This window comes from Mustelus asterias, chromosome 8 (assembly GCF_964213995.1).
Source record: "Mustelus asterias chromosome 8, sMusAst1.hap1.1, whole genome shotgun sequence".
NCBI lineage: Eukaryota > Metazoa > Chordata > Chondrichthyes > Carcharhiniformes > Triakidae > Mustelus > Mustelus asterias.
In genome coordinates this window covers 120,050,489-120,064,688 of record NC_135808.1, presented here as the reverse complement: position 1 = coordinate 120,064,688, position 14,200 = coordinate 120,050,489, and the positions used below count along the sequence as shown (strand labels likewise).

Sequence of the window (14,200 nt, the reverse complement as noted above, 5' to 3'; positions counted from 1 at the left end):
AGTAACTTTCAAAAAAAAATCGGATATAAATATTAAAGGCGGCACGGTGGCACAGTGGTTGGCACTGCTGCCTCACAGCTCCAGGGACCCAGGTTCGATTCCCGGCTTGGGTGACTGCCTGTGTGGAGTTTGCACGTTCTCTCCCCGTGTCTGCGTGGGTTTCCTCCGGGTGCTCCGGTTTCCTCCCACAGTCCAAAGATGTGCGGGTTAGGTTGATTGGCCGTGCTAAAATTGCCCCTTAGTGTCCCGGGATGTGGAGGTTAACGGGGTTGTATGGGGTTGTGGGGATAGGGCACGGGGGGTGGGGGGGGGGGGCATTATTGTGGTTGGTGCAGACTTGATGGGCCGAATGGCCTCCTTCTGCCCTGTAGGGTTTCTATGAAATGGCTGAAAAATAAGCACTTTCAGGGGAAAGGGCAGAAAAGTGGGGCTTTCCTTTCAAAGAGCTGACACAGGCATGATGGACCGAATGGTCTCCTTCTGCACTGTGTGGTTCTATGTATGTCAGCTTTGGTGTCTAGAGGAGAGTTTAGCGTCTGTTTCATCCCTAATTGGGGTAGTTATTATTTACCATTATTTACATTGGAACGTAAAAATGGGAGTAGGAGTAGGCCATTCAACCGTTTGGACCTGTTCCAGCATTCAACAAGGCCTGATCTCGGCCTAACTCAATTTTGCTGCCTCCCCACCCATCCCCACGACTCTCTCACTGATGGAGAATCTGTTTTCCTTTTCCTTGAATATACTCAATGACCCAGCCTCCGCTGGGACAGAGAATCCCAGTTTAAGGCCCTCTGGGAGGAGAAATTCCTCCACAAATGAGTTGTTTTGAAGCCAAGTGAAGCCTTCACTTGGACCCAAGCCATTTCATTCAGCTACATCAACAATGTGGTTTTCTTTTAAAGAAGAACTATTTGCAGGGGATGAAGGGATTGAACATGGTGCCTTACTGACTTGCAACTGACTCCATTACCATGCACTGTTTATCTACCTTAATAGTCCTGGAATGTCAGAAATGCTTCCCATTGAAAGAATTTGCTTGCAAGGGCATGTGTGGCGTCTAGTGGATGTGACATTGAGGTCCTGGTCACCGAGCTGAAACTAATATGGATTGATTTGCACTCCAGACGGCCACCCACTATGGCCACACTGTGTATGGCTGGGTGAAACATTAGCCTGCAAACCCTGATGAGCTGGGGACTCAGATACATCCTCGCCTGGGTCTAACTCTCCAACACCATGCTTAAATGTCCACCATTCACCTGCAAGGCTTAACAGTGAGCAGCCGTCTATTTGACTGGGGGAGCATCACAATTGTCCTCCATGTATTTAAGCTTAAGTTTATTTATTAGTGTCACAAGTAGGCTTACATTAACACTGCAATGAAGTTACTGTGAAAATCCCCGGGTGGCTGCACTCCGGCACCTGTTCGGGGACACTGAGGGAGAATTTAGCATGGCCTATGTACCTAACATGCACGTCTTTCGGACTATGAGAGGAAACTGGAGAACCCGGAGGAAACCCACGCAGACACGGGGAGAATGTGCAGACTCTGCACAGACGGTGACCCAAGCTGGGAATTGGACCCGGGTCCCTGGCGCTGTGAGGCAGCAGCGCTAACCACTGTGCCACCGTGCCACCCTAACATTTAATTTATACATGCCTGCGTCGCCGGAGGATTAGATAGCAGTCGGGACCTTCCCAATTCCCTCTTCCTGGTCAGGGACACTGATCCCAAAGGTAAGTCCTGGACTGCTGGTGACAGGCCACGAATTGAGCCTATGATGTTCTTGGTCCAATGGGACATAGGGACATCACAGTGACACAGGGAGGTTAGTCAACTGCTTTGGTTCAGATTGTTTCAGAAAGGAAACAACAGAAATGGAGAATCTTCAGCTCAAAATGCCTTGCTCCCAAACAAGCACTTCTCAAGTGCAGTCACTGTTGCAGTGGGGCAGCACGGTGACACAGTGGTTAACACTGCTGCCTCACAGCGTCAGGGACCCAGGTTCAATTCTGGCCTCGGGTCACTGCCTGTGTGGAGTTCTCCCCGTGTCTGCGTGGGATTCCTCCGGATGCTCCGGTTTCCTCCCACAGTCCAAAGATGTGCAGGTTAGGTGGATTAGCCATGCTCAATTGTCTCTTACTATCGGTGGGACTGGCAGCGTAAATATGAGTGGTTACGGGGCTAGGGTGGGATTGTTGTTGGTGTAGGCTCGATGGGCATTGTGGGATTCTCTGATGATGATGATGAAACGCCACAGCCAATTTGTGCACAGCAAGCTCCCACAAACAGCGAATGAGATAATGATCAGATCATCATTTTTTTGTGATGTTGATTGAGGGAAAGTTATTGGCCGGGACAAAGGGGAGGACTCTCCTGCCGTATGCCAAATAATCCCATGAGATTCTTCACATCCAGCAAAGCAGCCAGATGGGATCTCGGATTGACCCTGCATCAGACAAAATGGCATCTCTGACTGTGTCCCCTCCCTCAGTACTGCACAGGAGCGTTAACTGAGATTTTTGTGGTCAAATCTCTGGAGTGGGAGTTGAACCCACCATTTTCTAACGCAAAGGTGAGAATGCCAGCAAGTGAGCCACAGCTAACACCGCACTCATGTTTCTATTCTCCTGCCTTTTCGCCAAATCTTTTTGCATTTTTGTCTTGTTTTTTCAAATATTTATCAACTCCTTTCTGAGCCACTTTGCTTCTATCGCATGTTCTGATTGGACCCCCACATGTCCTACCTACCCTCAGGAAACGTTCATGTGTTTCACAGTGCTTGTCGATGAGCCTCTGTACTGATTGAATGGGTTAATACTACAGAACATTCCAGAGGACGAATCTGAGGCAGGTTGGCTGGAAGACTTGTCTCTGGTGCGTTGCTGATGGTATTTTAAAAATGGACAAAACCAAAAAAACAGCCCTCCAGCCCTCACCCATCACCCTGTCCCACTCCCCACGCCCCACCCATGCCAACCTATGCCACCTCATGCCCTGAACAGATGTCCCTCTATTCAACCTCATTCCCACATCTCCATGGCCCTTTTTAGCTCCTATGTCAACTTAGTGCCAACTCCTGGCAGCCTATGCACCCCATCCTTTTTTTATTCATTCAAAAGTTGCACGCTTCACTCGTTAGGCCAACATTTATTGCCCATCCCCAATTATGACTGAAGCCCAGACCATCACCCAAACCAGCCTCCCATCCATTGACTCTGTCCACACTTCCTGCTGCCTCGGCAAAGCAGTCGGCATAATTAAGGACCTCACGCACCCCGGACATTCTCTCTTCCACCTTCTTCGGTTGGGAAAAAGATACAAAAGTCTGAGGTCATGTACCAACCGACTTAAGAACAGCTTCTTCCCTGCTGCCGTCAGACTTTTGAATGGACTTACCTTTTATTAAGTTGATCTTTCTCTATACTGCATGTCTATACTGTATTCTCTATGACTGTAACACTACGTTCTGCACTCTCCTTTCCTTCTCCTCTATGTACTCTATGAACGGTATATTTTTTCTGTACAGCGCGCAAGAAACAATACTTTTCACTGTATCCCAATACATGTGACAATAATAAATTAAATCAAATCAAATCCATTGCCCTCAAGAAGGTGGTGATGAGCTGCTTCCTTGAACCAATGCAGTCCCTGTGGTGTTAGGGAGAAAGTTCCAGGATTTTGACTCAACGATGGTGAAGGAACGGCGATATAATTCCAAGTTAGGATGGTGTCTGGCTTGGAGGGGAACTTTCAGATGCTGGTGTTCCCATGTGTCTGCTACCCTTGTCCTTCTAGATGGTAGTGGTCATGGGTTTGAAAGGTGCTGCCTAAGGAGCCTTGGTGAGTTCCTGCAGTGCATCTTTTTTTATTAGTTCATGGGATGTGGGCTTGCTGGCTGTGCCAGCATTTACTGCCCATCCCTGAGGGTATTTAAGAGTGAACCACATTGCTGTGGGTCTGGGATCACATGTAGGCCAGACCGGGTAAGGACGACAGATTTCCTTCCCTAAAGGACATTAGTGAATCAGATGGGCTTTTATGGCAATCGACAATGGTTTCATGGCCATCAGTGGATTCTTCATTCCAGATATTTTAAAATTGAATTCAAACTTCTCCTTCTGCCGTGGTGGGATTTGAACCCAAGTCCTCAGAGCATTTAGGATTTCCGGCCTTTTCTGCTATTTTTGCAATGCCGGAGAGTCTCACTGGCCTTACTAACCATGGGGCCACGTGTACATTAACTCCCCTGTGCTGCAGAATGCTGAGTTCTCTGGGAGAATTTGAATGCGGTCATGAACCACGCAGATGTTATCAAATTGAAAAACCAGATCGTGGTGGTGTGTAGTTTTGGTTTTGGAATGGTGTGAGGAGTCATGTGACACCCCAGTGAGAATAAGCAGCCCAGACGTTGTGTAACAATTACTAAAGAATATTTATTAGACTAAAGAAAAGAAAAATACACACGACTAGGGCTATAAGACAATTAAATATATTAACTAATAAACACACTCATACCATTTACCTAGAAGTTACCCCTTGTTCCAAAATATATATATCTGCGATTCCTGAACTCAAGATTTTCCCAATCCCAAACAACATCCAAATTAAATAAATCTGCACTGCCTTGGATCTAAAAATTTTAGATATTAAAAAGGACTTTCAGACTCTAGGCTGTAAAAGTGACCTCTCCAGTTCTTAAATGTTACAATGCCCTCTTGGCTGTTAGGTGTTAAGCCAGCCTGCCTGCTCCTGCACATTGTGGTAATTGTACCTTGGTTCCTCTGTGATTCTCCCCTTTGTGTATTTGGGCTGTCTGTATCTTTCACACTCTGTGACTCTCAAAATTAGCCTCTGTATACCTCCACTGATCTCTTAGTCATCTAGGTAAGCTGTTTCCTGATGATGGCTATTTACACCTGAGTCAGTCTGCTAATCTCGATTAGGGGAAGGGTCGCATCTCATCATCCCCTTTGAATGCCGGCTACTGCTGTCTCTAGGCAGATCCATCACAATGGCCAAAGATGCCAACAATGGATCCTTGTTTATATATTCAAGTATTAAATCTTATTTTTATATTCAAATTAAGCAGAACGAGAGTAGTGAAGCGAAACTGAACACTGAAGGCAGCACAGGGATGCAATGGTTGGCACTGCGACTTCACAGTTCCAAGGACCCGGGATCGATTCCTGGCTTGGGTCACTGTCTGTGTGGAGTCTGCCGCATGTCCTCCCCGTGTCTGCGTGGGTTTCCTCTGGGTGCTCCGGTTTCCTCCCACAGTACGAAAGACGTGCTGGTTAGGTGCATTGGCCATACTAAATTCTCCCTCAGTGTACCCGAACAGGTGCTGGAGTGTGGCGACTAGGGGATTTTCACAGTAACTTCATTGCAGTGTTAATGTAAACCTAAAAGCAATTTACTGCGGATGCTGGAATCTGAAACCAAAAGAGAAAATGCTGGAAAATCTCAGCAGGTCTGGCAGCATCTGTAAGGAGAGAAAAGAGCTGACGTTTCAAGTCCAGATGACCCTTTGTCAAAGCTCCTTTCTCTCCTTACAGTTGCTGCCAGACCTGCTGAGATTTTCCAGCATTTCCTCTTTTGGTTAATGTAAGCCTAGTTGTGACACTAATAAATAAACTTAAACGTATCTTTCCCCTTTGGAACCTGGGTTTAGATCCAGAGAGATAGCTGCAATTTTACATTCTGAATTTCAATTTGATTCCCGTTCTGGGTTTGAGTGCTTCTCTATATCACTGACCACCTCTCTCTGATATCGGTTCATTCCACAGAGGGAAAGTGCGTTCGGGATGAAGAAATCCTGCAGACGCTCCCGGTTGGCACAACTGCCACCTTCTACTTCAAAGATTTGGGTCCACAAGTAGGCTGGACCACGGTGAGTCTTCCTTTGATCGATCTACCATAGACAGACAAGAGTACACCGCGTTCTTTCTCTCTATCACCTCACTCGCTGTTCCCTCCCAACCTTCCGCCACTCCACCCTGTTGCTACCCTTTGCCCTCTGTCCGCGACCCGTGCGCCATTCCGTTCCCTCCTGTTCCCCGGGCAGTGGCAGGGACCATCAATTTGGGAGATGCGAGCAGGGTCAAACAGGAAGTGAAGAGGAAGTGACAAGCAGTGAAGGGAGTGGGGGCACTGAGGGAACCTGGCGTGCCGGGAGGGAATATGGGGTCAGGAGAGAATGGAGAGGTGGGGTAACAACAATGGGAGGGAATAGAGAGCGGGAGGGAGTCATGGTGGGACGTGACAGTGCCGGAGGTGAACAATGGATGCAGAAAAGTGACATCAGAAGTTGGAGAAGCCGCACACACCCTAATGGGCAGGATGGCTGGTCCTGTTTAATGGCAGGAACTAGAGTGGTTCCCTTGTCCACCAGGAACATTAATGTGCTCCAGGTTCAGGAGTACCTGGCTCTGCGGGCAAGACAAGGGCAGGATGCCAGTAAAATACAAATTGTTGGCTGAAGATCTAGATCTAAAATGGCGGTGGAAGCTGTTTCCACAAACAATGTGAGAAAAGGGATTTGGACAGGAGGCACTGGGGAACAAGGAAGCTACAAGGTTCAGGACAAAACAGACACAAGAAGTAAGGAGCAGAAAGGAAGATGATAAAAGACAGTAATACAGAAGAAGATGAGAAAGAGAGTGAAGGAACAGGAATATGAGGAAGGGGAGATGGGGAAGGGGAGAAGAAGAGAATGCAAGTGGAGAAAGATGAGGGGATGAAGAGGTATGAGAATTAAAGGAGGGTGGATAATGGGATGAGGAGGGAGAAAGAATCCATAGAACCCCTACTGTGCAGAAGGAGGCCCTTTGGCCCATTGAGTCTGCACTATGTTTCTGACAGAAGATCTTACCCAGGCCCTATCTCTGTAGCCCAATGTATTTACCCCACTGATATACACCTCTTGGGACCCTAAGGGGCAATTTAACATGGCCAGTTCTCCGAACCTGGGGGAGGAGGAAAGGTTGCTTTAGTGGGGATTACATGTAGCACAATGTCTGGGGTGATTGGAGTGTTTCTTTTGTGATAATCCTTGTTATTGGGCTGACACTTTGGGCAAGATTCTCTGGCCTCCCAGCGCGTGTTTCCCGCTGGAGGGAGGTGGCGTGTTGTTTGTTAGCAGTGTGACCAGAGAATCCCATCGGCATGAACAGCCGAAGGATCCCGACCTTTGTACGTGAGTGTGATGTGGCTCTGGTGAGGAGATTGGTGCTACGGTTATTTCTGGCTGGGGTTAAAGGCCGTGAGGTGCCAATCCTCAGTGAAAGAAAATAAATATGAAATTATATTTTAAAATAAAGGCCAGGATTCTCCCAAAACAATTCTGAGTACAGAATTTGCCTACAGACTGGAGTAAATCCCGCTGGTTTCTTATAGTGGGAGTTTCAAAATGAATCTCCACCCCCACCGATTCTCTCTCCCCCCTCCCCCCCAGAGATCCCGTCCCCTTGGCACAGACCAGTGGGCAGTGCCGAAGTGCCCCTGAGCATTGCCACTTTGTCCCTTGGGCAGTGCTGGGCTGGCAATGCCCAGGGGGCATCCGCCCTTTACCCCCGACCCCACTGTGGGACCTCCATGGCCCCAATTCACTCCAGCGGGGTCAGGCCACCAGTTCTCTGCATGTGGGAGCTATTGTAAAGCTCGCTGGAGTGGAACACAGTGGGCTGGGGGATACTGCAGCACAGCGGGCTGGTGGATACTGCAGCACAGCGGGTTGGGGGATACTGCAGTGCAGCGGGCTGGGGGATACTGCAGCACAGCGGGTTGGGGGATACTGCAGCGCAGTGGGCTGGGAGATACTGCAGCACAGTGAGCTGGGGGATACTGCAGCGCAGTGGGCTGGGAGATACTGCAGCACAGTGAGCTGGGGGATACTGCAGCGCAGCGGGTTGGGGGATACTGCAGCACAGCGGGTTGGGGGATACTGCAGCGCAGCGGGCTGGGGGATACTGCAGCACAGCGGGCTGGGGGATACTGCAGCGCAGCGGGTTGGGGGATACTGCAGCGCAGCGGGTTGGGGGATACTGCAGCGCAGCGGGTTGGGGGATACTGCAGCGCAGCGGGTTGGGGGATACTGCAGCGCAGCGGGTTGGGGGATACTGCAGTGCAGCGGGTTGGGGGATACTGCAGTGCAGTGAGCTGGGGGAATCGCACCCCAATGTTCCACCAGGTGATAAGTAATGAAAGTAACATCCTGAATGGACTTGTTCTGAGTGAGGGTTGTGGGCGATCTCTGTAGTGGGGGGGCCTGGGAAATGTCTGAACAAATGCTGGGGACACATCTCAGCCAGTGGGGTGAAATGTCAAAAGTCAATTCTATTTACATGTTAAAGTATAAGCTTTAAGAGTTAAAAAAGAAGTTAAAATTACATTTAGTAAAATATAATGGAAAGAATGTCATGTGGCAGAGTGGGAGCCAGGAAGAGGAATATTGTGGTCTAGCATGCCACCCAGTGGCCAGAGCCTGCAATGAAAGGCGATAGCCACTCAGGTTCCCAGACCACACCTGGAGTAGTGTCTAGTTAGGGGTACCAGACCTATGAAGGATGTGTTGGCCCTAGAGGGAGCTCAGGGAATATTTACTGGAAAGATACCTGGGCCTCAAGGGTTAGATTACGATGGGAGATGACACAAACTAGGGTTGTATTGGGTATGGAAGGATTTTCTTATGAGGAGAGATTGAGTAGGTTGGGCCTGTACTCACTGGAGTTTAGACGAATGAAAGGTGACCTTATTGAGACACAGAGGATTTGTGAGGGATTTGGCAGGGTAGATGCTGAGAGGTTGTGGGAGAGTATCGGGTCACAGGTCATAATCTCCAAGTCTGGGGTCACCCATTTAAGACAGAGATGAGGAAAAGTTTCCTCTCTCAGAGGATGGTGAATCTATGGAATTCTTTACCACAGAGGGCTGTAGAGGCTGGATTGTTAAGGATGTTCAAGGCTGAGATAGACAAATCTTTAATCAGTAAGGGAATCAAGGAATATGGGGATAAGATGGGAAAGTGGAGTTGAAGATTATCATATTGGGTTAGTCATGATCGCATTGAATGGTGGAGCAAACTCGATGGGCCAAATGGCCTACTTCTGCTCCGACATCTTATGGTATTCCCTGGAATCTAGAAGATTAAAGGGTAACTTGATGCAAGTTTAAGATATTCAGAGGAATTGATATGATAAAGAGAAATAGTTTTTGCTGGTTTTGGGGTCTAGGTGTCGGGGGTATAGTCTAAAATTTATAGACAGGGCTTTCAAGAGTGAAATTGGGAAACACTTCTACACACGAGTGAGCCAATGGAATTACATTTACATTACGTTACAATGTAAGTCACCGATCAGCCATGATGACATTAAATGGCAAGACAGGCTCCAGGGCTGAATGGCCTCCTGTTGTTCCTACCAATGAGTTTGGGTGCCTGAAGGCTGGGGAAGAGTTGAGAAGGGGTTGGTGATGAATTGGGGAAAAGTGGGAGGGGCTGAGTGTTGGTAGTGGGGGGTGGTCAGAGAGGAATGTGTGGGGGTGCTGAGGTTGTTGTGAGTTCAGTGTCCATCCAGACCATAAACCCTTGCTGAATGGGACGGGGCATTCCTCAGTTTAGGAGCAGAATCCAACCCTTAAATGGGGGTTGGAGAATTTTGATCCGGTTGAGTTTTTATAAAGATATAAATGCACCACTCAGGCCTAAGGGATTGGGTAAACATGTTCTGCGTTCATTTATTAAGAATAGGCCCATGAGAACATTTAAGAACATAAGAAATAGGAGCAGGAGTAGGCCATCTGGCCCTTCGAGCCTACCCCACCATTCAACAAGATCATGGCTGATCTGAAGCGAATCAGTTCCACTTACCCGCCTGCTCCCCATAACCCCTAATTCCCTTATCGATCAGAAAACTATCGACCGGTGATTTAAACATATTCAACGAGGAAGCCTCCACCACTTCAATGGGTAGAGAATTCCAGAGATTCACTACCCTCTGAGAGAAGAAGTTCCCCCTCAACTCTGTTCTGAACCGGCCCCCCCTTATTTTGAGGCTGTGCCCTCTAGTTCTGGTTTCCCTTCTAAGTGGAAAGAATCTCTCCACCTCTACCCTATCCAGCCCCTTCATTATCTTATATGTCTCTATAAGATCACCCCTTGTACAAGGGTCGAAAGCTTGAAGACACCAGCAGCAGAGTTGTGTGTGCTGTGCTCTGCTCAAAGGCAAACGTGAAACCAAGGGTGGAATTTTCCGGCCCCTCCCGCTGCAGGATTTTCCGGGTCCGCCGAAGTCAATGGGCTTTTGCACAGCTCGCCGTATCTTCCATCCCTGCCCCCACTGCGAAGTGGCTCTGAAATTCCACCTCAAGAGTAGATTGCGTGACGCACTTCCCTTCTTGTGATGTCATGCTGCCATCTCTTTGTAATGGCTCAGGAAGCCCGACTAGAAAGGAGCATAGTTTATTACAGAATGCAAAGCAAAACCACTATCCTGGTGTACACACACTAGTCCCTGCCTGGGACTACAGTTCAGCAGGCCCAGTCCTGGACCTGCCTTATAAAAGGCTCAGGGAATGTGTTCCAGCTGGGCAGGCCACTGCCTGTTACCAGGGGAGCTGAGACTTAATGAGCCCCACAGGGAGATCAATCAGTGACTCCCCATGAACTTCGTGGGGGTTATCACACTCTTAAAGACAAATGCAACAGATCCAATCGCTAATCCTTGCTCTTTATCAAGAGGAGTGGGCATCGAAGGTGGAGGCTCTCACCAAGGGCAGGGGCTTTTAATCCATGTTGGCTCTCCTTCATTAGCCCAAGTCTTTCTCAGTGAGTATTCAATCTGTCCTGTGTTATAGTCTCCAAAACCTGGACAAACTCAGGGCAGTGAAGAATACTATCATTGACCTCAGTGCCGTCTGATTAAAGAAGGGGGGATGAATTTTCAGTCCAGTGAACAATAAGTGAATGAAGCTCGTGTGCACACAGCAGGAGTGGATAGAATTGGAGGCAGCTTCAACGCTGCGGGGCTAACAGGCCAAATAATAATACTCTGTCTGGGCTGTCATTGGAATAGTGGTGTGGAGATGCCGGCGTTAGACTGGGGTAAACACAGTAAGAAGTTTAACAACACCAGGTTAAAGTCCAACAGGTTTATTTGGTAGCAAAAGCCACACAAGCTTTCGGAGCTCCAAGCCCCTTCTTCAGGTGAGCCTGGAGAAGGGGCTTGGAGCTCCGAAAGCTTGTGTGGCTTTTGCTACCAAATAAACCTGTTGGACTTTAACCTGGTGTTGTTAAACTTCTTACTGTAATTGGAATAATGGCACATGGCAGGTATTGAGGGAAAAGCAAAACTTAACATAGGGAAGACAGGACTTAGGAGCAGGAGAAGGCCATTGGGCCCTTCGAGCAAATCATGGCTGATTTGATTGTGGTCTCGACCCCACTCACCTGTTTGCACCCCTCCCATTAATCCTTGACTCGTTGTCTTGCGTCGACCTTGTGTTTTATCCAATCACCATGTTAAGCTGCCATCTGTATGTACCTGTGTGTTGTCCTTTGACTGTAGGTGTTCCTGACTGAATACGCAGGCCCACTCTTTATCTACCTGCTCTTCTATTCTCGCCTGCCATTTATCTATGAGGAAGAGGATGAATTTACAAGCAGCCCTCACACTGTGGTGCAGTAAGTAGACAGGTTTAGGATTCTTGGCTTTAATTTAGCCCACACCAACCTCCAGCAGAGTGGACTATCGGAGATTGACTGTAGGTTTAATATCGGGGTCGCCCAGTGACCTCCGTAAGTTCCTCCATCCCATTGTTGATGGGTGTGCCTCCAACCATCCAGTCCCTAAGCTCTGGAATTCCCTCCCTGAAGATATTCCGTCAAATGTATGACCATAACCAACCTTCTTTGGCTCAATGTTTATCGTTGTTACATTATGCTCCTGTGGGGTGTTTTGGGATGGGCACGGTGGCACAGTGGTTAGCACTGCTACCTCGCACCACCCGGGTTCAATACCCAAATTCGGGTCACTGACTATGTGGAGTTTGCACATTCCCCCCGTGTCTGCGTGGGTTTCCTCCCACAGTCCAAAGATGTATCGGGGGATCAGCAGGGTAAATATGAGGGGTTACAGGAATAGGGTCTGGGTGGGATTGTGGCCGGTGCAAACTCGATGGGCCGAATGGCCTCCTTCTGCACTATAGGGATTCTATGATTAAAGGAATGGTATCAGTACAGGTTTCCGTGTGATATCGAGCAAGATACATAGTCCAGTTGATGTCAATCAGGGCCATGTGTGAATTTGAGCCCCGGTTGAGCTCAGAATCTCAACTGGCATTCCAGTCCAATACTGAGAGAGTGCCACATTGTCAGCGGTGCGAGCCTCTCTCCCGGTCTGTTCTGGAAGGTCAGGACAGTAAACGTCCAAGGGTGGTTTTGAAGAAGAGTGCATTCGCCTGATGCCCTCGCCAACACGATTGCCTCTAACTAACACCGCAAGAACTCGCCATTCCTCGCATTGTGACTGTGTAAAGACTTACTGGGGTTTTCGACCTCAGACCTTCCTTTTGGGATTTGAGGCTGCAGGAAGTGTAGTTATATCACGGATATACCTCGTGCAGCCCACACGGTGGAACTTGAGTGATGTTTGAGGAGTGGGTGATGTCGAACGTTGGGAGGAATTTAAAAAAACAAAGTATCCTTAAAATGATTTAAAAAAGGAAAGATTTACACTTAAAACATCGATCGTGACCTCAGGAGCTCCCCTGGACAATGAGCTCGTTTGGAATCTAATCGGTGTTCTAATGTAGGAAGCACAGGAGGTGGTTTGTACATTGCAAGGCCCCTCCAACAGCAATGTGATAATGACCTGTTAATAATCTGTTTCTTAGCAATGTGGATCTGGAGATCCTTTTAGAAAATATATTAGGCTATGGGAGGTTGGTGTCGCTAACTAGGCCATCCTTCACCACCCGTTCCTCATTTCCCTTCAGAAGGTCTTAACTGCTGCAGTCCATGTGGTGTAGGTACCACCCACAGTGCTGTTAGAGAGGTACTTCCAGCAACACAGCGAAGGTGATACAGTTCCAAGTCAGGATGGCGAGTGACTTGGAAAGGGAATTGCAGATGGTGGTTTTCCCATACATCCGGACAGGCCTGGACACCAGGGAGAATTTTCATACTCCCCGTGTCTGCATGGGATTCCTCCAGGTACTCCGGTTTCCTCCCACAGCCCTAGAAAATCATATAAATCATAGAAACCCTACAGTACAGAAAGAGGCCATTCGGCCCATCGAGTCTGCACCGACCGCAATCCCACCCAGGCCCTACCCCCATATCCCTACATATTTTACCCGCTAATCCCTCTAATCTACGCATCCCAGGACACTAAGGGGCAATTTTAGCATGGCCAATCAACCTAACCCGCACATCTTTGGACTGTGGGAGGAAACCGGAGCACCCGGAGGAAACCCACGCAGACACGAGGAGAATGTGCAAACTCCGCACAGGCAGTGACCCAAGCCGGGAATCGAACCCAGGTCCCTGGAGCAAAATGTGCAGGTGAGGTGGATTGGCCATGGTAAATTGCCCTTAATGTCCCAAGATGTGTAGGTTAGGTGGGATTAGCCATGGTAAATGTGTGATGATAGGGTAGAAGAGAGGGGCCTGGGTAAGATATTCTGACAGAGAGTCGTTGCAGACTTGATGGGCCGAATGGCCTCCTTCTAGACTGTAGGGATTCTATAAATTTCTCTGCACTTTGAATGGTTTCATGGGATCCTTTACATCATCCTGAGAGAGCAAACAGTTTATCTTCGGAAACAAAAGTGTTGTGTCAGCCAGAGCTTGTGCTCTGGAGTGGGACTTGAACCCATAAAGTACTAAAGTTTATTTATTAGTCACAAGTAAGGTTTACATTAACACTGCAATGAAGCTGCTGTGAAATTCCCCTAGTCACCACACTCCAGCATCTGTTCGGGTCAATGCACCTGATCAGTACGTCTTTCGGACTGTGGGAGGAAACCGGAGCACCCGGAGGAAACCCACGCAGACACGGGGAGAACATGCAAACTCCACACAGACAATGACCCAAGCTGGGAATCGAACCTGGGTCCCCGGCGCTGTGAGGCAGCAGTGCTAACCACTGCGCCACTGTACCGCCCAAACTTTGTGAGTCAGAGACGAAAGTGCTGCCA

At 48.5% G+C, this 14,200-nt stretch overlaps 1 protein-coding gene across 1 annotated transcript in view; it reads left to right on the top strand.

Moving 5' to 3' along the window:
* Positions 1-14,200, top strand: part of LOC144497487 (very-long-chain enoyl-CoA reductase-like) — a 78,999-nt gene that overhangs the window by 52,982 nt on the left and 11,817 nt on the right. Inside the window, exons 5-6 of the mRNA XM_078218827.1 lie at positions 5,794-5,897; positions 11,569-11,684. Of these exons, the coding sequence (XP_078074953.1) occupies positions 5,794-5,897; positions 11,569-11,684 (220 nt within the window). The remainder of the gene's footprint in view (positions 1-5,793; positions 5,898-11,568; positions 11,685-14,200) is intronic.